Source organism: Eleginops maclovinus, chromosome 3 (genome assembly GCF_036324505.1).
Source record: "Eleginops maclovinus isolate JMC-PN-2008 ecotype Puerto Natales chromosome 3, JC_Emac_rtc_rv5, whole genome shotgun sequence".
NCBI classification, from domain to species: Eukaryota; Metazoa; Chordata; class Actinopteri; order Perciformes; family Eleginopidae; genus Eleginops; species Eleginops maclovinus.
Window position 1 is genome coordinate 6,906,576 of NC_086351.1, and position 24,343 is coordinate 6,930,918.

The window sequence follows — 24,343 nt, forward strand, 5'->3', positions numbered from 1 at the left end:
TATTCCAGTAGCTTAACACCACAATGAGGACGTGTGTGTACATTAAACATGCAAAATACGCAAAAAACGTTGACCTGTCAACCTCTCACATTCAAGATGACTCATAGTTCCTTTAGGGTTATCAGAAAGGCAAGCAGCTGATCATGTCTGCACAGTACGAGCACTCAGCCATTATGAATGGTATTAGTTACACCTCTCTGAGGGAGAGATCTATTCAATTCCCTAATTTAGCAACATGTTGATATGAAGTTACTAAGCCATGAGATGCTGGAGTTTACATGTTAAAGGCTTTCCGAGCTGACATTTTGATGTGCCAAACACAGGTGAAATGATTGACTTTAATACTGGCTTTGTTCCGAATAGTTTTGGCAGAAAGGCACATAGCCGGCATGCATAGTAGAGGTACACAGTCTTTATTAATGTGATTTGTTTTGCCTATTTGTTACGTCTTAATTGACACTGGGAGGAAGGCCTATTGAATTTCTTAATCTAGTCACACGTGTATGGTTTATCTCAAATAACAAAGTGATGAAAAGCTTGAGTTAACATGTTCAGGGCTTACATTTTGAATTGTCTAACACAGGTAAAACTAATAACATTTATTATGGCTTTGATTTGATTTATGTATGCCAGAAATCTAATCCAGTCAGCCAGTAAACACATTATGAGCACTCTGGCACTGGGACACTTCAATGAAATGCAACCCTTATTAATGTTGTTAGCTACACCTGTGGCTGACAAAGTATCCACAGTGCGCAGGTTCTATTGAGTTATATAATTCAGTAGGTTGCCATGGCTCATCTTAAATTAAAAAGCCATTAAATACAGAGTATAACCTAAAAAAATGGTATTGGTCACACAAAATTACACAATTATTTTAGAGAGAATTGCAAGAACACCTCTTCCTGTTTTGGACCATTGGCATAGTAGCAAATTGTAACGTAATAATGTACAGTAACAATGTAGATTCAAAGCTAGTACAGGCTGCCAATGGTCCCAGTAATTGGATCATTGGTTCAGGGTAATTAGAATAATGTGCCAATTTTGATGTGACAGTGGGCTGTTGATATGTAAGTGCTACATCAGGTACCTTTTAAAATAGTGAACCAAGAGGTACAAAAGGATATAAACAAAGTCAGAAGAGACAATGACAGTGAGGGACAGTGTATGAATAGATATGCCACATAAGTATCCGATTATGCTCCGATTTTCCGTGCCTGGACCATAACAGAGAGGGGTTTGTTATGTTCTAATGATGGCAGGAGGAGATTAGGGAGGAAAGAGGAGGCAGAAGGACAGATGATGGAGAGATAGTCTGACAGAAGTGGCAGCGGTGGTGGAAAAAGAGAGCAGGAAGATGTATGGGTCTGACGAGGGAGTGAGTCATTGAAGGGAGACTGGCCGAGATAATGGGTAAAGGAATGAAAGAAGAAAGGGGATAGATGAAGGACTCACTTAAGATGGTAATGCTGAATGCACTAAAGGGAGGTATGGGTGTGGAGGGGGGGTAAAGGGAAATGAAAGGGAAATCGCTCATTGGGGACAGTTAATGTGAATTGGGCTTGGAGAGAAATGACAACTTCTTGGGTAACGGGACAGAGCCGAGCGAGTGTGTGTGCATGCAGGAATGTGTATGAATGTGAGATGGAGGGTCGAGAGCGGGAACAAACTAAAGAGAGAGAGGGAGACGGTAATGTAGGCAAGCAGAGCTTTAATGGGGCGGAGAATAACGAAAATGGCGAGGAAGGAGGGAGGAGATGGCTGAGAAAATTGCTGTGCAGAGTAAAAAAGAGACAGGGCGCAGAGGGAAAAACAGTGTGTCATTGCATATGTACCGTTTTGTGGGAGTATGTCACATGTGATATATTAGAGCGTTCTAATGTTCTTGCTATGTGAAAACTTACGAAAAAGCAGCATGCTGGCGTTGGAGGCCCCAAGACTGTTTGAGGCAAAGCAGGTGTAGTTGCCAAAGTGTTTCTCTGTCACATTGGTGAACAGCAACAGCGAGCGCGTCTTCTCGTTTTTGATCCTCAGGGTGTTGTCACTCTCTACCAGCCTGGGTGGTAGAGGTGGGGAAGCGAAAGCAAGGGAAGTGGGGAAAAATAAGGGTGCGTCAGAAAAAGAGAAACAACACACAATCACACCTAGTGACTCAGCCCGCATAAGAGGCTTTTTCTACATCTCTCCAGAGACGACCTTGCAACATAACCCCCCCTCCACACTCTAGCTCTGCCTCACCTTGTACTAATAGTGAAATCTAAAAGGCCATGAATAACAGAGGCCTCCTGCTGGGGCCCATTATACTCTATTAACAGCTCTCTCTGGCTGACAAAGTCTCGTCTAAGAACTTTTGCATCTTGCTTTCGCTGATGCCAAATCATCCTCACTCTTCCTACACTCTGGGACCTTTTACAAACTTGGATGGAGAGATTATGTGTGGGTGATAGAGAGCAAATAGTTTTCCAACCAGCTAATATTTCTCCAGTGATGGCAAAAACCATGCATGATTTTCCGACCTATACAAATGTCAGGGGTTAGGTAAAAGGACAGCAGCCATGGTAAGATGTCTGAATGGAAAAAAAAATCTAATATTTTTTGCACAGATTTCATGTTGCCACTTTCAGATGCAGCCAAGTTAATCAAATGACTCTCAAATGCCAGTTAAATGTTGTTTCTGTTCCCTCCTTTCCTCTGTTATCGCTGAACTCACAGTTTAACAGTTCTCATTAACATATTCTCTTTTTGTTTTGGCAGGCAACTGATTATTGTAACACATTGATTTGATTGAGGCTCATAAAAGCTACATATTAACCAGACACGCTGTTACTCCTGTGCTGCTGCAATGATCCGCTGTCCAATCAACGTCACAAAAAATAAAGGTTAATGAAAACACGGATGTGATCAGCTTTTTTGACATTATGAAATGACTATTCACAGAGGGAATGAGGGGCAAAACTAGTCTTCTTAACTTACAGCCCCCACACTGTGTCTGAGCCGAACCACGTCATCATTTTAGAAGCTAAGTTTTTAACATAAACATTTAGATTCAAGGCCGGCGATGGAAGGATTTTGGACTCTGTGGAGCATTTCTTTTAAGCTTACCATAGACCATGGATAGAAAAAACATGTATAATAGATGAAGATGGTTGAGTCTAATGCTTTAACAAATTGAGATCTGGATTGGTTGCCTCACTTGTGTTCATCTCTGTACCACTCGAAGCCGGCTTGTGGGACTGCCATGGCTTCGCAGCGCAAGATGGCCGTTTTACCCAAATGGGCTGGCATGTTCTTCATGTCTGTGATCATGGGAGGGTCTGGCAGGAAAAGTGAGGGAGGAAACAGTGGAGAAACATAAGGAGGGAGGCAGCAATTAGTATACATCTGCCTTCACCGGGAAGTCGAGTCAGGTCAGCAAACAAGGTTGATAATCCCCCGGTGAGAGCAACATTAAGATGTATAAGCTCATACATAATAATGAAACTAACATATTAACATATATCATTACCACATCATTGTGCTACAACGCAGGACGTCCAGTGTGACTTGAATTATCACCACTGGGATGTGGTGAGGCGCGGAGAGGGATACTTACAGTTGACCGTGACCTTGACCTTGCGCTGATCGGGAGGAGCCACTCCATTGTTGGTGATGCATTCGTAGTCCTCGGCCTGCTGCCTCTTGATCTCTGTGATGTCTAGGAACTCCCCGTCACTCACCAGCCCATCTATTGACATAAGGCAGATGTCCGGAGGTCAGTATATATCAAATGCAAGGTGACTCGGGCTACTGATTTAGGGTTTACCACTTGGAGATACTGCGGCAGGGGGAGAAAAAAACCTATAGCTCAGATGGTTTTAAGAGCATGGGGGAAGCACCAATACATATCAGATAACAATATAATGTATATTTGGATTGTGTTCTGGAACATTTTTCCAATATTGACATACCGTATATATATGGTGGAAATCGATATCTTGATGTAGATTAAAATTTGATGTTTTACATGGCAAGTATACATCTAAAAAACACAAATCCATGTTCGTCCTCATGATCTGAATTACGTCAGTCAAAACCTTTCTTAATATGTTTATTTTCTATTACAATGTGTTGATTGGAATCATTATTCATCATTTGGACCACCCAAACAACAACATGAAATGAATAGTAAACAATTTAACTTGACACATCATTACTAGCTGAAATATCAAGACATTTTTATTTTATTTAAATCATATTTGTGTAATGATCCTAACTAAGAACCTCAAGCTACTTTGTTCATTAAAGTAATAGACCAGCTGGTGAATTGTTGTCTAGATAAACATGTTGTAAGTAAATATGATATGACAGCACTGACACCATTTTCTTGTATACGTGTCAGGGGAAATTGTAAGTATTTCTTCCAGGCAGTGGACACCAGGGGTGACCTGTTCACTACATCACGTATTGAGAAGAATATTTGGCTGTTATTTGATGTTAACAAAATCCCAGGTGCCCCAAAACCAAATTAGTCAGTCTAGCACTTTCAGTTTTTTTCCCCTCAAGGCGACAAACAGCCACAAAATCTCTTCAGAGGGAAGAGTCAAAGAGACAGGATACAAGTTATTGCTCCTTCATGTGAGGGAATTGATGTTGGGGTGTTATTGAATCGGCAGCAGCAGCAAAGAGAAGAGGAATGAGAGTGAGGGTGCACCCCCCCTCCTCCCTGCAAGCCAGCTGTCTCACAGTCTCTAAAACCATTAGGTCTTTTTTTTTCTCCCCTTTACCCCATTAAAGAAGTCAGACTGTGGAACACGACATAATACATAATCTCACTACTAACAAGGACATCCAGCTCTTAAATTGCTGCTCACTTTCCCCTTTCAAAGCCCACTAAACATACACACAACCACCGTCAATCAGTGGACCTTTACTTCCCCTCACAAACACAAAAATGGCCCTGAGCACGTTTGTGAGCTACACCGTTGCAAACACACACAAAAAAGGCGCTAAACGCCATGATTATTCCTGTCAGAGATTAGCGCGGCGGTTCTAATTGGAGATTATACTGGAGGATTATTAGTGTGGCTACTGAGCTGGAGACGATTATTCGCAGCTGCTGCGGCAGAGGCTGAGCAGCGTGCGTCAAGGGCTGCTCCTGCCACCCGAGAAAGTGCGTGCAGGCGCTGGGTGATGAGGTGGGGTGGGTGCAATGTTATTCATTCATTCCATTAGTTTAATAAATATAGCTCTCGTGTGACATCTCTGTCATGTAAGCAGAGCAGCCAACTTTGCCAGGGGTGGGGGGAGCTGAGGCGGTATGCAGGGGGGAAATGTGGAGAAATAGATCGAATCAGACAACTAGCACTGGAGAACACACAGGGCTGTTACAGATGACTTCCAAGAAATAAAAAGCACAAAGAAAAAAAAAAAGAGCAATCGAGCGCTAGAGAGCGCATTACAGATTCACAGAGAGTGGTAATTTGCAAGAGATGTCGAGCAAGACAGTCAGAGAGAAACACAGATATAAAGATAGAGGAGAAAAACAGCAACATGAAGAGGGAAACAGAGAGATGTCAAGTTTGGTATTTGATGCGGTTCGTTCCTTCATGGACTTTTAATCCTCAGCACCATGTGTGATGTAATATGACAAAGGAGGCTAGCAGCCGTCTCACACTCACTCTCTTCCCCTCCCTTTCTCTCTTTTCTCCTGCCTCTCCATCCCCTGAGATCTCTAGACAGGCACGGCACACCTTTCTCCACTTTGGTGGGAGATCATATCTGACTGGAGTCGGCCTCTAGCACCCTTACAATGGTCTGTAAAATACATCTCCATCAACCACTTATGGCTTTTGAAGTAGCCTGACTCCTGACCACCAGAGATAGTTGGATTGCACCTGAAAAGAAAGGGGGGACTGCATGAAGGAGAGGAGGGGAAAAAGGATCATGGGTTCAGCCCTGCCCTAGAGTGACACCATGCTCTATTTCCACAGCAGCACTTTGAGCCTCAATAGATCATCAGTGCACTTGATTTCTCGGCTCCTCTTCTCAATTTCCATTACAAAAACTACCATCCAGACAGAGAGGTCTGTCAGGCTAAAACAGAGATGGATGGGTGGCCATACAGTTTGTAAAATCTGTGCTTTAGACGATTAAAATGCTGAAAAGTGTGTTACTCAAGTTAAATGAAGCCAGATGCAAACCAGAAAAGCCACCTGCTCAAATGTAGCCCATTGCTTTATCTTTGCTCGGATTGTTTATCCAACATTTTTTAAACAATCACATTTGTTTTTCTATTATTAATGCCTGCTGAAGAAGGAATTTTATCGGTTCGTTGAGGTGTCGTCCTCTCAAAAACCAACTGATTGTGTGAGTAACATCTGTAAAAGCTTTGAATGAAGTTGCTTCGTGTTAAAAATCTGAGTTTTTCCATTGCAGTTGGGTGAACATAGCTGGAGGTGCTGCGAGTTAATAAATCACGTTTTGATTTTTGCTGAGGTTGGTTCTCAGATATCTGAAGATCCAGATGTTTACGAGGAGCAAGAGATAAATTATTGGTAGGGGTCTTCTCCTCTCCATACTTTGCTTGCTTTCGAAATACACATCTGTCTTGTGCTTACAAATTAATCAAAATATGGGAGCAATTGAATTAAACTGAGGCCTTACATTGCTAACTAATTATACATATATAGAATAGACAGCCTTACATTTTAACAAAGAGCCAATATATTATCTTCCTTTTCAAATCTCAGCAGGAGTTGAAAAATAAACTTGGGAGAACTTTCCTGCCTTTTCCAATCGTCTGATTTCCACACTCAAGCTGCACACCGGCATTTCCTTCTCTCATCAAGTCCACTCAGTATATAAAACCCACGCACGCACACACACACACACACACACACACACGCACACACACACACACACACACACACACAGACAGACAGATTTTTGCATCTTGTCTATTTTGGATTTGTTTGGCTCTGCTGACTGCTTAGCTGTTGCCAGACTCTTACCTTTCCTTTTTCATTCCTACTTTTGTCGATGACTCAAGCTTTTGGATGCACACAAACATCAAAATCCTTTTTCCAGTCTAGAACTACAAACTCCTCAAAGGCATACCCTTCTTTATGCTTATTATAATCATTGCTTATCAAGTTCTTAGTGAAAGTGCATTCCTCCTTCTCGTCTCACCACCAACAGCATCCATCTATTCATGCTAAGATTGTGTGCCCGTGTGTTTTAACAGATGGGACGTCAAATGATAGGGCCCTTTCGCTGGTCTATTAAACGACAAAATGCCAGTATTTAACAGATAGTATCTGATCTTTGGTGAAATGAAGAAGAAGTCACTATCTGTATGTGACTCTGGTAACTGTGGACGAGTTGCAAAGGGGTTAAAGACTCGAAGTACGTCTCTGTCTCGCCTCCAAGGGGTTGCACTTCTTCTTACCCCACCACCACCTGACACACACAAGGATCTTCCACCCAACCTCAACATACAATGTTCTCCCCCCCCCTCTCGCTGCAGCTTCTCTTTGCAGTCTCTGAGTAATGGGGACAGATGGCTGGCAGCTTCTTGCTGTTTCTTTGGGCTAGTCCTCCCCCTCTTTCTCTTCCGCCCCTGGTCTCCTGCAACTGATGGCTTGGTTGCACAGACTCCCATGGAATAGCAATGCATCCCCTATCTCCTTCTCTGCAAGCTGTGGGGCTATTATTGGAGAGGGAGGAGACGGGAGAGGCGGTTTGAGATGGTGGGGGTGGCTTGAGAGGGAAGATTACTGCTGACAGAGAAGAAAATGCTGTAGGCTTGCAAGTGAGGACATAGCCGCACACAGTTTGTGATGTAAGGTTGTGTGTGTGTTGGCTGCAGGTGTGTGCTTGGGCACGCTTTACTTTTCTACCTCATGTGTTTTTGGGTGTCAGTGACCACTATGGGCTTGTCCCTGCCTGAGGTACTGTGTACGTTCACAAACACGTACTGTACTGTGCAGAGAAGGACATTGCACACACAGCAGGCTATCCCAGGGACAATCCAGGGAGAGCGGAGGAGGAACAGACCTCTGAGCAAGCCCAAAGCTATCAGTAAGTACAGCAGTACAGTATAGGTTGCGCATGTATTCGCCCAATAGTATAATTACAGCTTGTTGACAAGATGTTCACATTGACCTATTTATTATTGCTGTCTCGGTGCTGCATGTAGTCAAGCTGAAACTCAGGCAATACTGTTGTGTGGTAGAAAATCTTCAACCGTGACTTTTGTGACATTGATACAACATCCTCCTTACATTATTTGACTTTCAGAATACAAAAAAACCCTTAAATAAACCATGTTTGTTATGAATCTCTCATTTTCCTTGTTCAAAAGTTCAATCTAAGATACTTTGGACTTCTCTCCACACACATGGCCATATTAAAACACAAGAAATACAGCTTAGTTCATGTTTCAACAAAGAGGTCATGGAGCTCATGCAATATGCAATTTATTTCAGTTTACTGAGGCCAAGCTGAATAGCAAGTTATATTATTGCAAAAGCTTTCAACGTCTAAAGCGATGAACATCCTTTAATGGCTGACCATTTCTGAAAAGTAAAACAAATTCAGAGGTATTGAGTCGTGGAATAATGTTATATTCAGTACATGGGAAATGTCTTCATGTGCCAAGCAGTTCAAACAGCACTGCCGTTACAGTTCTAATAAAACCATTTAATCCCCAGTGACAATGTAACGGTTATTTGCCTGACTTTGGACATAAGTGGTGACAAATATGGGAACAAATAGGAAATAAATGCAGTGCTGATCAAATCAAATGGATTTGACTTCATCCGTCAGCCTGACAACTCTCAACTCGTTATTATTCTACAAAATGATGGAAGCTAAAAATAGCTGATTTAATGCAAAAAGGGGCTGTTAGCGTAGGTTGGCATCATGATGTCAGTTGACAGGGCGGATGAAGACAGATGCTGATGATTACAGGTGGCGCGGTGGGGATAATTACCTTTAATGTGTGGTTATTTGGGACAAAACATTGGGACATTGGGAAAATGCGGAGAGTATAAATTTAAGATCAGGACAGACTAAACAGCTGGGTTTAAGAGTTATGGCACAGGTATAAAGATGTGGATATGAGCTGAATGCTGATAAGCCTTGAGGGAGGAAAACAGGGGTAAAAAAATGAAAATGCTAAGGCAGACCAGGGGTAGGGATGAATGGGAAGGCATGGAGATAAAGGTGAAGCTGTAAACAAGAGATCTCTGGATGTGAAGACAAGCAAACAGGAAGGGGTAGCTTACATTTCTGGTCTTTCCAGGTGACAGTGGGCTCAGGCCGACCCACCGCCAGACAGAAGAGGTTTACGTTCTCCCCTTCGTTCACAGACACGTTTTTGGAGATGTTGACGATTCTGGCCGGCACTGAAAAACAAGATCATGCTATTAAAATATGACCTCAAAATCCCCTTTCATTTCATAAATTATTGATGAGATATGCCCTCACAGCCTATTAAGGTGTTTAAAGTATAATGCAAATCCCTGCACCTAAGACAGAGAGGCAATCAGCTGATTAATGATCTGTGCCTGAGTGCTTACTGAACTGTGCAACAATATGCTTGTCCGTCTACTTATGATGCACTGAATTCTAATCTGCCGGAAAGGGCAATAAAATCTCGTTCTCCTGGCACCTAATCAAATCTGATCTTTAAAGAAAAAAAAAAGAACATTTGTAGAAGGGATAGTCAGAAATGTTACTTAAAAGTAGAATGACCACTTTGCCCCAAACCCACAAAGTGTTGGAGTGCTATGCATGTAGTTAGTTTGATAACAAGATGGCCCCTTGAATTTAAATGGCCCATTATCATTTCTTTTAATGAGGTTGGCCCTAAGATTGCTTTTTTTTGGGTGCAAGGCATCTACTGAGGATCCTATTTTTCTTTATCTTGCTCGAGTTGAATACTTGCAGCGATAAAGCACAGACTGGAGTGGCGGTGAAGCCTGCTTGATGCACTGACTTCAGGGTGTAATTATTTTGTGAGATACCAAGCTTGGGCTGGAACTGCAGGCGACTTGGAATTAGGTATATGGTCATCTGTGCCAAGCTTTGCGCCCTGCAGACAAGAGTGTTTGTTTGGCTGCAGTGAAATGTGAAAACTCTGTTAGTAAGCAGCTGACACTGTCTCCGCCACCTGTAAGCGCTGAGCCAGGCCTTGTGTTTTCATTCCAGCAGAACTTAACCTAATATATCCGGTTAAATGTTTGATTCTACTGGTGATGTATTCATGCAATTTGCTCCACACACAGTCCAAAATATGCATACAAATTGACACATGCAGCAGTAGAAGGTCTGAGATCCATCCTCTGGGCAGGTCTGTGCCCATACATCATGTCACTCAGGATCAGCCAGACTCTCACTCACTTAGCTGCTGACTTGATGACTGAGCCTCAGTCGCGGTCCTGAACTGTCAGTTATTTAGTCAGGCAGTTGGACAACCCCCCCTGTGTATCTCATCTCCATCATACACATCCTCATGCATCTGCATATCTTTCTGTTTATACAGACAAGTAACCCTAACTGGTTAAATGTAAATAATGGGAATACGATTTGTCACCTGCACTAGACTGGCTTTGCTGTAGCCAGTGGTGGATTCAGGCCAATTTTACTGGGGCGGCCATGCTGGGGCCAGTTATTTTAAGAAAGGGGCACATGTATTGCGGTACAACATACATTTTTTATTCAGTTTAAACTCATAGAGCCCTACAGAAAACGTGATTGGCGTTTGTTTGTTATATGACTCGTGTCAACAACATTTTTTTATTAAATTACAATTTGTTGCCCCCCTCCCCCCCCAGAACTGCCCATGACTGTAGCCTCACATACACACCGGCTTTCAGACTGAATAAAATACTTGCTATTTGATATAACCACAAATACCAACCTTAGATACTTAAACATCATAAAAACAGTAACTACTAATTTTCCCATCATACATTTAGGCATGATTTACCAGAAAAGGAACTTTATTTTAACGATAGTTTAATTAGTATAATTTAACCATAGGAAATCTGAATCGCTTCCCCTGATGTCAAACCTCAATCATATCCAATAGACAGCCCTGCTCGTATGAATTACCAATTAAGCCATTCAGGTCTTATCCAAGGCTGCTTACAGTAACATCGGTGCACACAGATATTATTTAGCAGTTGCCTTGGCAATCAAATCTGCAAGTTCTGGATAGTTTTGGGAAAAAAGCCGACACATTTATTACAGATTCCTGTTTGATCTCCACTCAGTTGCTCACCTTGGACGATGAGGTAGACATGGGCGATGCGGGGCTTGTTGTTGGCCTGGAAGGTGCATGTGTAAGGCCCCTCGTCGGATATTTGCACCTTGTCGATGTGGATGGAGAAGTCACTGTTGTTGCTGTTGGCCAGCGTCACACGCTTGTCCAGTGACCACTTGTCTGTCCCCGTGAACAGGATGTTGGAGCGGTTCAGCCAGGCCTTGTGGGTCACCTCCTCGTCAATCCGACATCTGTGTGGGGACAGGAAGTGATTAATAGGTGAGAAGCCTGCTTGACTGCAGAGGTGTTTTATCATTACATTTATAATTATCACATAAACAAAGGAGTGACTTATCAAATTTTAAAAAACTTAGTTGTACTATTGAAAACAACCATAAAGATTTCAATGCTTCTCAGAAAAGATATCTCATGAAAGTGACAGAAAGGGTGGTGTTTTCATCATGTTGTTGAACAAGTTGTTTTTAAATATCCTACAGGGGTTCACTTATGTGCAAACACAGTGGCTGCAAAGGTCATAATATATGATTCACATCCTTTTCAACTAATTATACCTCTCATGGAATCCTCATGCCCAGTGCTGTATCCAAGCATTTGCATTTATTATGTCTCTAGGCTAATACTTTTTCAGGTTTTTCCTTCATTTCCCTGTAGCCGCTAATGAATATCCATCACTCCTATTACACAGATGGAGAAAAATGGGTCATATTATAAAAAGAATAGGTGGGTGAGATCAAAGCTACAGCTTGCGATCTGCATTGAAATGGTTGTCCATTATTCTCTTAACAGCTGGGTTACTTTGTTTGTAAAATTACCAATGGATGCGATGCAAGATACATTGAAGATCAGAGGTTTGTCCACTGGCCATTTGCCCTGAATTATCTGTTAATTAAATATGATTAAATGGCAATACATGGAAACATTAGTGGAAATAATGAGAGAGGGACTTATGATGTTAGTGATAAAAGTGTAGTATTCATTACTTTCGTTCTAAAAGATTGTGGCTGTATCAAAACCACAGTCCACAGGTGTGACTTCAGTTCTTGTCTCGACCACTAGATGTCCTTACCCAGCCTCGACTAGCTGTGAGGACATGCCTCTGTAGTCCTCATGTTTAATTGATAAGACCCAGATAAATATCACGGTTGAGGTAGATCTTAGATCACCTGCCAAGTCACTGACACCACAATGCATAACAGCCACAGTGCAGCAAAGCATGGAAGTCCTCTACAAATAGGCTACAAGGCACTGGGCTGACGTTCAGGTGGACACATGACCTGAGGGCACAACCACTTCTAACAAGTTTTGAAATTCAGGAAATAAAAGGAAATATTATTTTATTAAAATGTGGTTTGTGGTCGGTGGATTTAAATAAAGAGACGAAATAGGAAGAAAACCCTCCATTAAAAATCATTATCTGTAGACCAACACTCTTTTATCTATTTTTGAAATTAATCACTTCTGCACTGATGATGTTGCTATAGGACTGAAGGCCCACAGAAAATGAGCACCATAATAACATCAAATGTCTTAATGGCCCGCATCAAAGCCAACACAACAGCATTGTCTCAAGCATTTGTGGCACTCAGGCAAAAGTGATTTTACATAAAAATAGAATTTATTTATAAAGCTTTATAGTCTTATGTTTGCCAGCATTCTGCCGTACTGCGCAGCCGTCCTAACACACACACATTACAAAATATGCCATTACATCTCTACCCAGGGAGAGAGGCAGTGCTTAAGCAAGGATTTAAACTAGGAGTACGGTTCTAAAGCAGTGGTTCCCAAATGGGACACCCAAACACAAGCTTGAGGAACTGTGAGATGGTTAACTAAAGCAAATATGGAAAAAGATGTTTCTGCAATAAAGGAAAATAAACTGTTTGTTTCTTTTCAGGCTTTGATCAAATCTTTTTTCCTTGTGAGAAACTGTATGATGACTAAAGAAATTAAATACAACACACATTCAGAAAACAACATTCATTTAGTTGAACTTGTCAAAACCTGTAGATTTATCTCTACTGTTTAGTTTTAACAGTAAAATGGGGAAGTCTACAGTGACATGTCTCCATGCTTTAATGTTCAAAAAGGTCTTTATTTTTGCTCATACTGCCTGTACTACAGCACCTCTTTTCACCCTCTGTCTGAAACCAGAGCCCAGTCTGCCCTGATTGGTTAGCTGGTTGGCTCTGTTGTGATTGGTTAACAGCTTAGAGATGTCCCGCCCCTTAGCCAATCACTTACAAATTGTCAAAAGTCATGGGAGATGGCCACCCTGTTTTAAAACACGTAACACATGATGCACAGCTCTCCCGAAACCCAACTGTAAATTAATTAAAGGTGACAGTGGAAGCACAGATTTTACCACCCAGTCTGAAAACACCCAAATAACTTTTATAGATTTAACATCTCCACAGCATCAATAAAACACCCTCAGGCTTCACATCTTGATGCCATTATAGATCAGCGTTCTGGTCCTTTGATTTCCAACATGGTGAGAGACATGTTGATGTTAACAATTATTGGCAGAGCTGTACATGGCTTCCTAATAACACATTTGATTTAAGTGAAAGGCCCACTCCTTTTTCAAGAGAAAAATGTGACTAAAAGAAGAATTTGTTTAGAGATCTAAGGCGCTGTAGGCTTAAAGGGGATGAAAGTAATGTTGACTTGATTTTTTTAGCTGCAGAATGTACTGCATTGCCAGGTCACATCCACAGGAAGGGAGAAAGCAGGTCGGCTGTTTCTCTGCTTGGTTGGGAGCCGGGGAAAGCTGTGATTTCTACTTTATCACTCACAGTTAGGCAGGTGTGGTTGGACGTAGACGAGCTCCACCCCCTGTATCTAAATAAAAATGGAATGCAGACAGACGGGATGACTGCAGCAAAAATGAGAAGTTATACCATTTTGTTAGCTATAGATAAAGCTGAAAAATATGGCACAATGTGGGATGCTTAATTAAAGTTGTGTGAGAGAAAATTGGCAATTAACAGGTGGCATGACAGGTGGGTGGAAAACACAAACATGTTTTTTTTAGGCAATTAGTAGTTGCAGGTGTGGGATTAGGAGTTACCTCAAAGTGACGCTTTCTCCTTCCAACACTGTAATGTTGTCCGGCAGGTGTCCGAATTCTGCTCCACGCACACTGGACGCTGCCAAGGAAAAAAAGAGAAAAGAGACCAATGAGCTTCCAATAATGGTAACAGGCGCTGGTGTTCATCAATCTCAGGTCAGGTGCTTGAGAATCGACTGCCTAACCAAATCACGTTTGGGCCGGGATGTGCTCTGCATCCTGCTTACCTTCTTCGGAAAAGGAAAGTAATAAATATACTAAACAAAAGAGTCACAACGTCTGCACTGACCCCCGTTCTTGAATAATGATTTGGTTTTACCCTGCATTCTGGTGGGATGCACGTTCATTGAACAGCACTGATAATGAGCCAAGGGAAGAGGATTCACGCGGAGCTGCCGGAGCGTGAAATGAAGGGACAGCAACGGTAACAGAAGGGATGCTCATCCTGCCTGCCTAACACACACACACACACACACACACACACACACACACACACACACACACACACACACACACACACACACACACACACACACACACACACACACACACACACACACACACACACACACACACACACACACACACACACACACACACACACACACACACACACACACACACACACACACACACACACTCAGAGAACAGAGACACATGCTTACCAAAGCACAAACACACACAAGAACATACACACATACTGAGAGCCATTAGTTGAAGAGGAAAAACGAACTTGGCATCTTTGAGATGTGTTTCGGCACTCAGGTGAGAAAAACACTTTAAAACAGTTTGAAGTCTTTTTGTGAACTTGCTTGGGTAGAAAACAAAGATAACCAAAGACCTTATACGCTGGCAGAGAAAGTGTCTACTGAGGCAGGCCGCTCCCCAGTAAGACACCTGGCTATGCCCGTCTAAACTCTGCCAAATCACAGCATGACACCACGTACCTCAGCTTGTGTCTTCCCTCCATCTCCAACAATCTCTTTCTCCCTCTCCCAGTAAAATGACCCCAATATCTCCAATAAGCTTTTGCCGTGGTATAGCCTTGAGGTTTAATAAATGGTGACTTTATGAAATGAAGCCGGCGCAGTGAGGAGCTTAGAAGCACCTCAAGGTTTGTTAAATAGCGGCACCAAGTCAGAAACATGTTAAGCATGCCGATGGGGATTCCGCTAAGCAATGAGACCCAAAATGATGGCAATGCAGCACTACAGGAAATGTGGGTTTTGAATTAAAAGTGGGTCTTTGTGGAATCATGGTTTGATTACAAAGAATAATGAGAGAGGCTTCAGAATAATAATGTGCCTCATGGATTGCTAATCAAAAGGTTTTCCAACTGCATAACAGAAAGTCCGGAGAAGTGCCAACTACACTAAATAATAATTAATCATCTCTTAAATAAAGACTCATTATGCCTGTTCTCTTTTTCTGCGTCTTGTTGTGAATGTTGTGGTTTGGTTAATGTGCGTGAATATGGCACAGTAAATATGGGCTACATGCTTGTGTATTCATATATTCATGTGCGTATGATTGTGTGTGCACCATTGCATGTGCTGCGCATGGTTGGGTATAAGCAGTTACAGTACCTAGCCTTCTGTTACTTATTTGTGTGTGAATGCGTGCGTTTGTTTACCGACATACCGATGGAGAAGAAGAAAGGAGGACAAACTAATGATGCCTCTAAAGAAAACTGGCCCTGAAAATCTTCAGCTAAAAGCTATAATCGCATTAATGGGTGCTGCTGCTGCCACTGCTGCTGTGCTATCTAGGCCGGCCAAGGATCCAGGAACTGGCTCCATTATTCTCTCCCTCTCTCTCTCTCTCTCTGAAAGCCTTAGAGGAGGGCTGTAGCACATTAGCCATTGTGTCCAATGTTCAAAAACTGACACAAGCTTTCGTTTATCTGTGTTTTTCACAACAGAGTAATGTTGCCTTGCTGTGCTTGTGCTTTCTGTCTTAAACTCAGACAGTCCTTAGCTCAAGCCCTCAGCTGTTCCCTTTCAAGTGTTCTGTCTGCTACACACTAGAATTTATTTAGGTTAATTCAATTCCGTTCCAGGGCTTGGGGCTTGGAGACGGGTGTGACATGCTGTCATAAATACACACTACCCCACATACGCAATTACGGACACACACATAGAGAGAAGTTGCTCTCTATCACATAATATAACCATCGGGACACAAACTCAACCCACACTTTTTGATTGAATGAATGATGAATGCATACGCTGAATGCTTCAAACAACATTGCGAAGGTTACGGACCAGCAGGGAGCAATTCCCATTTCCCTACTCAATTCCCATTTTCACAGCTCGATTCCCATTTTCACAGCTCGATTGGCACCTCAACATTCAAAAACCTGTATCGCCCTGCCTCTGCTCACAGACGCTGCACAACATGATAACCTGGTTAACACATTCAGCACACATTTTCTCTCAAACACACAACACCAATCACCGACGTGCTATGCACACATATGCAAACACACTCGTCGATGAGCCAAGCAAGCAGTGGAGGAGCTTTGTCTGAGTTCATTGTGACAATAATCCTAGGGGAGATTTTTTGTGGGATTTACAAATGTGTTTGAATACACACGGGGAACGGGAGTTTCTAGCTATTCACAGTTTCTGATTTATTCACTGTAACTCTGAGTGACCTCTGTCACTCACTGAATGCTCAGTGTGCATGTTGCTTTAGGTGGTGGAATCAACAGCTGGTGTAGGCCAAACAAACAACAGCAACATCTGTATTTGGGAGATGGAAGACCAGCTTTGTTTTGAGAAAAAAGCTTCCGTTTCAAACCCCTTTTCTTCATTTTGGTAGCTTAGTATTGTATGAATAGCAATTATACTTTCTGGCACCAATGTCGTAAATCTAGAGCAGACCACTTTGCTTACAACCCAAGCTTTCAGGAAAATGTACCAACTCTATCCTCAGAACTAGCTATCAGAATATTATATGTTGAAAGCAATACTTTGAAATAACAACACAAACAGATATTTTGAAAATAAACCCTTCATTTTTTTGTATGATTACTGTGGCTCATTTTCCAATTTAAAAAGTCTAGAGCCGGCAATAATTAATTTATAAACATATCTTAATTACCTAATCTATTAACACTGTTTTTAGTAACCAGGGTTTTCAGACGCACGAAGGATTAAACGTCGAGAGTATTGCACATTGAAATTATGTTGTGAAAATTGGCCAAAGCAACCAACAATAAATATTACAAGGAGGTAAATGGGTAATTTTTCCACAGATAACAGGATAGAAAGTGAGCCTCGGAAGCATCTCATTAAAGGGAGAGTGGGAACGCTGGGTGTAAAAACAACAAGATGCAAAGGGTGTAATAACAACAAGATGCAAACATCATCATCTGGCTGAATGACAACATGTGTCCTTTTGATATCATCCATATAATTTATCCCTTTCAGGCTTTTCCGACCAAACACAGTGGACATGATCAAACGGAACAATAACGAGTCCAGAGTGCAACCAGCAGAGTGCGGTTGCATGACCTAAACAGAATGATCAGACATCACTTTCAATTTCTGGATTACTTTCGGCATTATTGATCCCTATCTCAAATCCTGCTTTTTCTCCTGCTCCCACCTGGGACTCAGCATGCAGGCCGATGAACTGCACCCACCAGGAGGAGTCTCGCCCATTGACACTCTAGAAAGGAGGGTGTGCTTGCCAACAGGGAAGCTTCAACCACCGTCTACCCTGCAGACTCTAAATGTGGAAAACACAAACACAATGTGAAAGCCAAAAGAAAGCTTCTGTCTTACCCGCTTTGGCACACTACTTTACTAAAACGAAAGTGGATTTGCTTGTGTGAGTGAAAAAAATCCTGAGCCTGTTTAAAACCACAAGTTAGCCGAGTACGAATAAGGGGATGATGTACAACCTTATCAAACAGTGTTGGTGGGAAACACTGCAGTGGCTCCTGGTGTTGGTTAAAATGTCCTGCTCACTGCTGTCTACAGCTCATACAGCCTGTTATGGCCACTGGTATCTCTTGTCCTTGCTATGACCTACTGAATTGGCACACAACAGGAACCCCCATGTCCATACATAACACAAATTCACACAGAAAGACACACTTGTATTCTGTCCAAATGACCCTGTGAAGCCTTTGTCTGCACACAGCAGTGAGCCTTTGGTCTAGATTTGTTTGGCCTTTTTAGGAGAATAACATTTTATGGACAAGCCAATTACATAAAGGAAAACACTAGACTAGCAGACCATTAATTCATCTATACGGGTCAATCAGTTCAGTGGTTATAATGAACACCCTGAAAAAGCAAGACCCTGTTCTGCTCATCTCTGGATAACATTTTATCAACTGCTAGTCTATAGTTGGACATTCATATAATTATTTCCACTTATGGTACACTGTTTTTGTCTCCAAGCTCTCCTGCAGCGTGTATTTTGCAGCATTGCAAGGCTGCTTGTTCAGTATCCACAACACATCTATTATGTGATTTGTATTCTCTTGACTTTTACATGTGCCTGTTTGTAATTGCACTTGCTACTGGCAGACACTTATGAGCAGAGCTCTATTGAGCTGTAAGACTTTAGTCTGCGTAGTCTTTGCAAGGCTGTCTTTGAACAGTTCATCTGTTCGCATTGCCCTTGACGATCAAATCAACAGAGAAAAGGAGGCAAAGTTACATTTGAAAGCATGATTGGCGTCAAGACGGATAACAGCGGTGGCTGTAATGAAACACATAACAATAATCGATTTTAAGGGAGGCTGCCATGGTTTCGAAATTGAAAAGAGCAGAGAGGCACAGCACAAGGTTGGAAGACAGAGGTGAAAGAGATAGCTGGGGTGAGTCCCCAAAAGAAAGTGATTGAGAAATAAGAAATGCTATATTGGAATATAGAATTACAGTGTGTTCTGCAGCAGCAGCAACAGTAGAGTAGTTCTACAGCTGTTGTAGCAGCGGTAGTAGGTGACAATAGCAGTATTGATGTTATAGTGGTGTTATAGTAGCAGAAAGAGGAGAGACGAGTTGCACCCTGATGAGGAGTATGAGAGATGTGCGAGGACACAATCTGTAGCACTGGGGCAGAGAGCAAAGCAAAGGAAAGACACACCCGCATAATTAACATCGGCATGCTGCAGCCAATTAAATATTTACAGAGGCACTTCCCTTCAACACCTTGATGATGAAGAGAGGCAGCCTAAGGATTATCCGATGCTGGGAGCCTGAGGCAGGAGACAAGGGGTTGGAGGTGGAGGATTAAACATTAACCGGCACAGATATCCCTTTCTCTTCCTCGTCTGATCCCATTAACTCTGAACGGCCCAAATCCAACCTCATGTCCACCTCTCTGAAGCCCCATCTTCTTGCTTTCCTCCTCCTCCTTCCCCTCTTCTCCTTCACTCCAATACTCATTCATCCCCTTTACTCCCTATCGATGAAATCCCGGACTTCCCTACTGTCTTCGGCACCACCTGCCTGGGACATCGCAATAGGAAAGCAGGGAGCGAGTGATGGGCAAAGAGTGGGAAACCACCTGAATGCCACGCTCAAACAGCACAACAAGATGGATATGCAGGACGTTGCTTTTTACAATTGCTGGTGAAGCAAAATGGATGTCAGCACGATTCCACTTGACAGGAAATCTAAGAAATGTCAGAGAAGTCACGGTGAATGAATTGTTTTGAATCTGTCTGGTAAAAGTCATTTTTCTCCACCTCCTCAGACCAAAGAGTTTTTGAAGTTTAATAAACAAGCAACCAATGTTAGCATTAAAAGCAACTCTTCTGGTGAGATCCAACCCACTATCAATCTAAACCAGAGCTTTAGGCGGAAATGGGAACTCCTGAAAGGGTATTTCAGTCCCCAGATTGGTCACAATTCAAAGGGTAATTCTAGGTCCTCTGTTTTTCTGTTTCAGTGAAATTGAATGAGTTCTGATGTGGTTTCTGATCATGACTAGAAAGAGTGTTTACGTTATATGTGGCTTATTTTGACATTAACTGATCTCTTGAACTTGTTCTGAAGCATCAACAGGCTCGATTGGGGCATTTAGCTGCCCGTAAATTCAAGGTCATTTATCTGGTCTTACTGGCCCCCAACCATTCTGACTAACCGCTAACACAGCTTGATCTCAGAAGCACGCCAGAATCATCAGCGTTTACAGAAAGGCAGGGCAACACCCTCGGGTGTCTGACGTGGCCTTACCAAAGATGTGACATCTGCCCCTCTTTTATTGTACACATGCTGCATGCACAATTCTGCCTTTGGTCGCTCTGCCATCCCCTCCTTCCCTCCCTCCCTCCCTCCCTCCCTCCCTCCCTCCCTCCCTCCCTCCCCGCATCTCCTCTGCTCCCTCCCCTCCACCCACTAATCCCTCTTCACACATCAATCAATAGAGCACTGCAGAGTGCACAGAGCCATACAGTACTCAATGCAGCAGTTGTACAACTTCAATGGGCAGCCACAGATCTTTACCACTGAATCAAGCATGGCCGGGGAGAAAAGCCGAGCGTGCTAAAACCAGGGAAGAGCCCCACTCCTTTTTCTTTTACCCCCCATTTTCCTCGGACTGACGCCTAAACCCCTTAGCACTCTTGAAATCAATACAGCAGTTAAACTGTTACTTCCTTTCCTAGTGAGTACACACACACACACACACACACACACACACACACACACACACACACACACACACACACACACACACACACACACACACACACACACACACACACACACACACACACACACACACACACACACACACACACACACACACACACACACACGCCCTGCCTTACACAAGGCCCTGTAGACTGTCCTAAGTACACCCTGTGCACTGGTAATTTGACAGATTTGGAGGGAAGTGCTGCCACTGTTTTGAAAGAGAAGCTTTAAATACTGATTCACTCAAAGTAGCCCTGGATCTTTTGTCCTCTGATAATAACATACTTAAACAGCAACAACATAAATGGAATACTCATATGTAGCAGCAGCATGGCCTTTGATGGCAGTGAGTAAATCTGAGTTGTGAATCGTTTTTCTTCCTCCTAAAAGCATACAGTAAAGGTACCATATATAAGTAAAATGTTAATCTCATTGTCAGTGTCCAACCCTTACCCACTCTCTATCTCTGTTGGTATATTATAACAAAATATTGCATTATGTTAAGGTACTCTTGAGGGTGTTAGAAGTATTGATTTACTTACCTTCCATAGAGAACATTCACAAATAAATGTTATTTTTGAATACGGCTTGCATCTGTGGCTGATGCTAAAAATATATTCCTTTTCTGCCTTTTCATGATACATATGAACAATCATTGTTGCCCCGCTGCCACTGAGTGTTCAAAAGTGTTCAATCAAAAACAGGTAAGTCTATCGGGTCCAGGTGAGTGAAGTACAAAACCGGAAGATGCAATCACAATAGGGACCTGCTTTTGGAAGTATTGCTCCATATCGCCACAGAGTCCCATTGATGAGAATATCATTATGTTTCTATATCTATAATAACATATGAAGAAATGCAAATCATAAAAGTTCTTCAGATTAATCTCAACAACATAACTGCTGGACAGCAACATAAAAGCGTCGCACAAATGAAACTGTTTTCAGGTCCTATGTCATTTCCTGTTATACTAAGGGCCAGACTTGTATGTAATAAACAAAACTTCAAAATACACATATTTTCTTGTGTTACATATTTTTTACTGTTTACAGGAGCTCTGTCAGACGCTGTGAGAATGAACACATTTTTCCAGTCATGCGGTTAAGCTTCCAGCACAGTGGCGAAGCTTACCCTATAGTTTACACTTGAGCTTCTAAGAGGCTACAATAAAAACAGCAATTACCAGGCGATAGTGACAGGAGACAAAGGAGTGTAATAGCATGGGAGCAGTTATTTTCGATAGGACCATTGGCTGTAAAGTGGAGTCAAAAAGAATGAGGCATCTAAAAGTCAGTTGAGTGTTGGGCAGTATGTGTGAGAAATGAATGACCAGGTAAAACAGGTTGCCAATCGTCATTTATGACACTATTGTAAAGTAGGACAAATGGGGGAAAAACAGGAGTTTGACAAGAGTTTGATAATTACTGCCGCTGGACATTAACTTCCTGAGCTGAAATCATGCAATTTCCATCAAAAACAAAATACGATGTGCTGAAAACGCATTCAGTACATTTTGAACCAAATCTTGAGTCAATGCAGAGCTGTTGAATAAAATCTCTCATTAAGCTTTTGTTTAGATGTTTTCTTGCATTAAAAAGCCTTAACTAAGCCACCATTGACTTAGCTTATTAATTCCTCCCATCATTCATTTCCTACTGATAAAGACATTTTTCTGTGGAAATATGCAAAATATGTAATATACTCAAACAGAGTAATAAGACCAGTTAATTGTGATGAGTGAATGGCGGGCAATTAGCCACAGTCTGAAGCCGCCATGGTAATGAGCAATCTAAAATAAGTAAGTCTTTGTCTGCGCCTTTTGCAAACAGTAAAACAAAAGACAGCAACATTAGGCTGCAGGGGAACAGCAACGTTTGCACATCAACACACTCAATGTCAATGAAAGCACGGATAACTGAGTGTACTGCTGCAAAGTGGCGGCTTCAAGAGCACCTGGGCTGCATTGAGCTTGTGTGCCTCCTTGTGTGTATATTTCCTGGCATGTGTTTTTTACTGACCATTTGAAGTGTGTGTGCACGTCCATCTCAGCATGCTATGCCTTCGTTTATATATGTGTGGGTGGGCTGATGTGTTGTTCAGGGCCACTGGGCAGCTCGTCCAGGGGACTCTCTAGCTGCACCACAGGGGGGTGGTAAGAGAGTGTAGATGAAAAGAGAGGTTCAAGGCAGGGAGGGAAAGATGGAGGGGCAGGGTGTAGGCAAAGAGAGTGAAAAGAGCAGGGGGTAGGAGAGGGGAGGCGGGGGCCAGAGCCCAGGAGTAAGGTGCTGTCAGGATAATTCACAGCAGCAGTACTTGCTGCAAAGAACAAAACCGAATTACCTGAGGGAACAGAAATCAGCTAACACCTGCTTAGGAGGGAGCGCCTGTGGGATGGAATGGGAGAAGGAGGAAAAAAGGAGAGAGGCATGGCGCAGTGCACTAAGACACTGGCAAGTACAGATGAAGTAAGCATCCATGTGTGAGCATGTGAGAGGGTGAGGTTGAGAATGAATGTGCTCTTGTGTATTTGAAAGCTTGTATAAATCCGTGTGCTGTGCGTATTTGTGAATTTGTGTGGGTGCTAAAGTGTGTTTTTGTGCATGTGTTTGCAAACTTCCGTCTGTTTGTGTGCAGTTGGACTCTGTCTGGCGGTGCCCAAAGCCATCCTTACAGCTGTGGATGGGGTTGATTTGCATTCAGAATCGCAGCAGCCCTTGCCATTGTTGCACCGCTGCTGTGACTCGGCAGCGATAGCTCCTGCACACATAAATGCTGTGCCAGTTATGTTTGGCTACTGCTGTGGTGGAGAGCTTGTGGCAGACATTCAAACTGCCCCCCCGCCTCTACCAAGCTCCGGCCCTGGTCTGCAAGTTGGAGTGTGTTTGGTTCAGGTCATGACAGGCCTTTGTAGGCTACCTGGTTTGCTAGGCCACAGTGTGTAGCCCACTTTAAGGAATCTTGGAGCGCCCCTATATTTTTCTCTGCGTCCCTGTCTCACACCAGATGGAAAGCGGATGACACCCTGGGTAGCTTTTGGCACCACCGTGCTGCCACCGTTCGATTGCTAGAAAGTGCTTATCCATTCCCTGGACAGCTTGATACTCTTGCTCGCACGCTCCCTGGTTGTTCTCTTCGTCTTGTTCAACAAAGATGAAGTAAAAAAATATAACCGACTTTGAACTCGAGTCTCCCTCCCTTTTCACTTCAACCCCTTCTTTCCGCCTGGGTGATGACATGCTTTTGCTATTTCTTTGGAGAGGACTGTGTATCAGAAAAAAGCAATCGATAGGTAGCCCATTTCATATTTGCTGCTGAGCAGACCTGAGAAAGCTCTCATGTATG

At 42.7% G+C, this 24,343-nt stretch overlaps 1 protein-coding gene across 1 annotated transcript in view; it reads right to left on the bottom strand.

Moving 5' to 3' along the window:
* Nucleotides 1-24,343, bottom strand: part of iglon5 (IgLON family member 5) — a 91,453-nt gene that overhangs the window by 6,796 nt on the left and 60,314 nt on the right. Inside the window, exons 2-7 of the mRNA XM_063878567.1 lie at nucleotides 14,340-14,418; nucleotides 11,267-11,499; nucleotides 9,267-9,386; nucleotides 3,593-3,724; nucleotides 3,194-3,314; nucleotides 1,905-2,056 (exon numbers count right to left, since the gene is read on the bottom strand). Of these exons, the coding sequence (XP_063734637.1) occupies nucleotides 1,905-2,056; nucleotides 3,194-3,314; nucleotides 3,593-3,724; nucleotides 9,267-9,386; nucleotides 11,267-11,499; nucleotides 14,340-14,418 (837 nt within the window). The remainder of the gene's footprint in view (nucleotides 1-1,904; nucleotides 2,057-3,193; nucleotides 3,315-3,592; nucleotides 3,725-9,266; nucleotides 9,387-11,266; nucleotides 11,500-14,339; nucleotides 14,419-24,343) is intronic.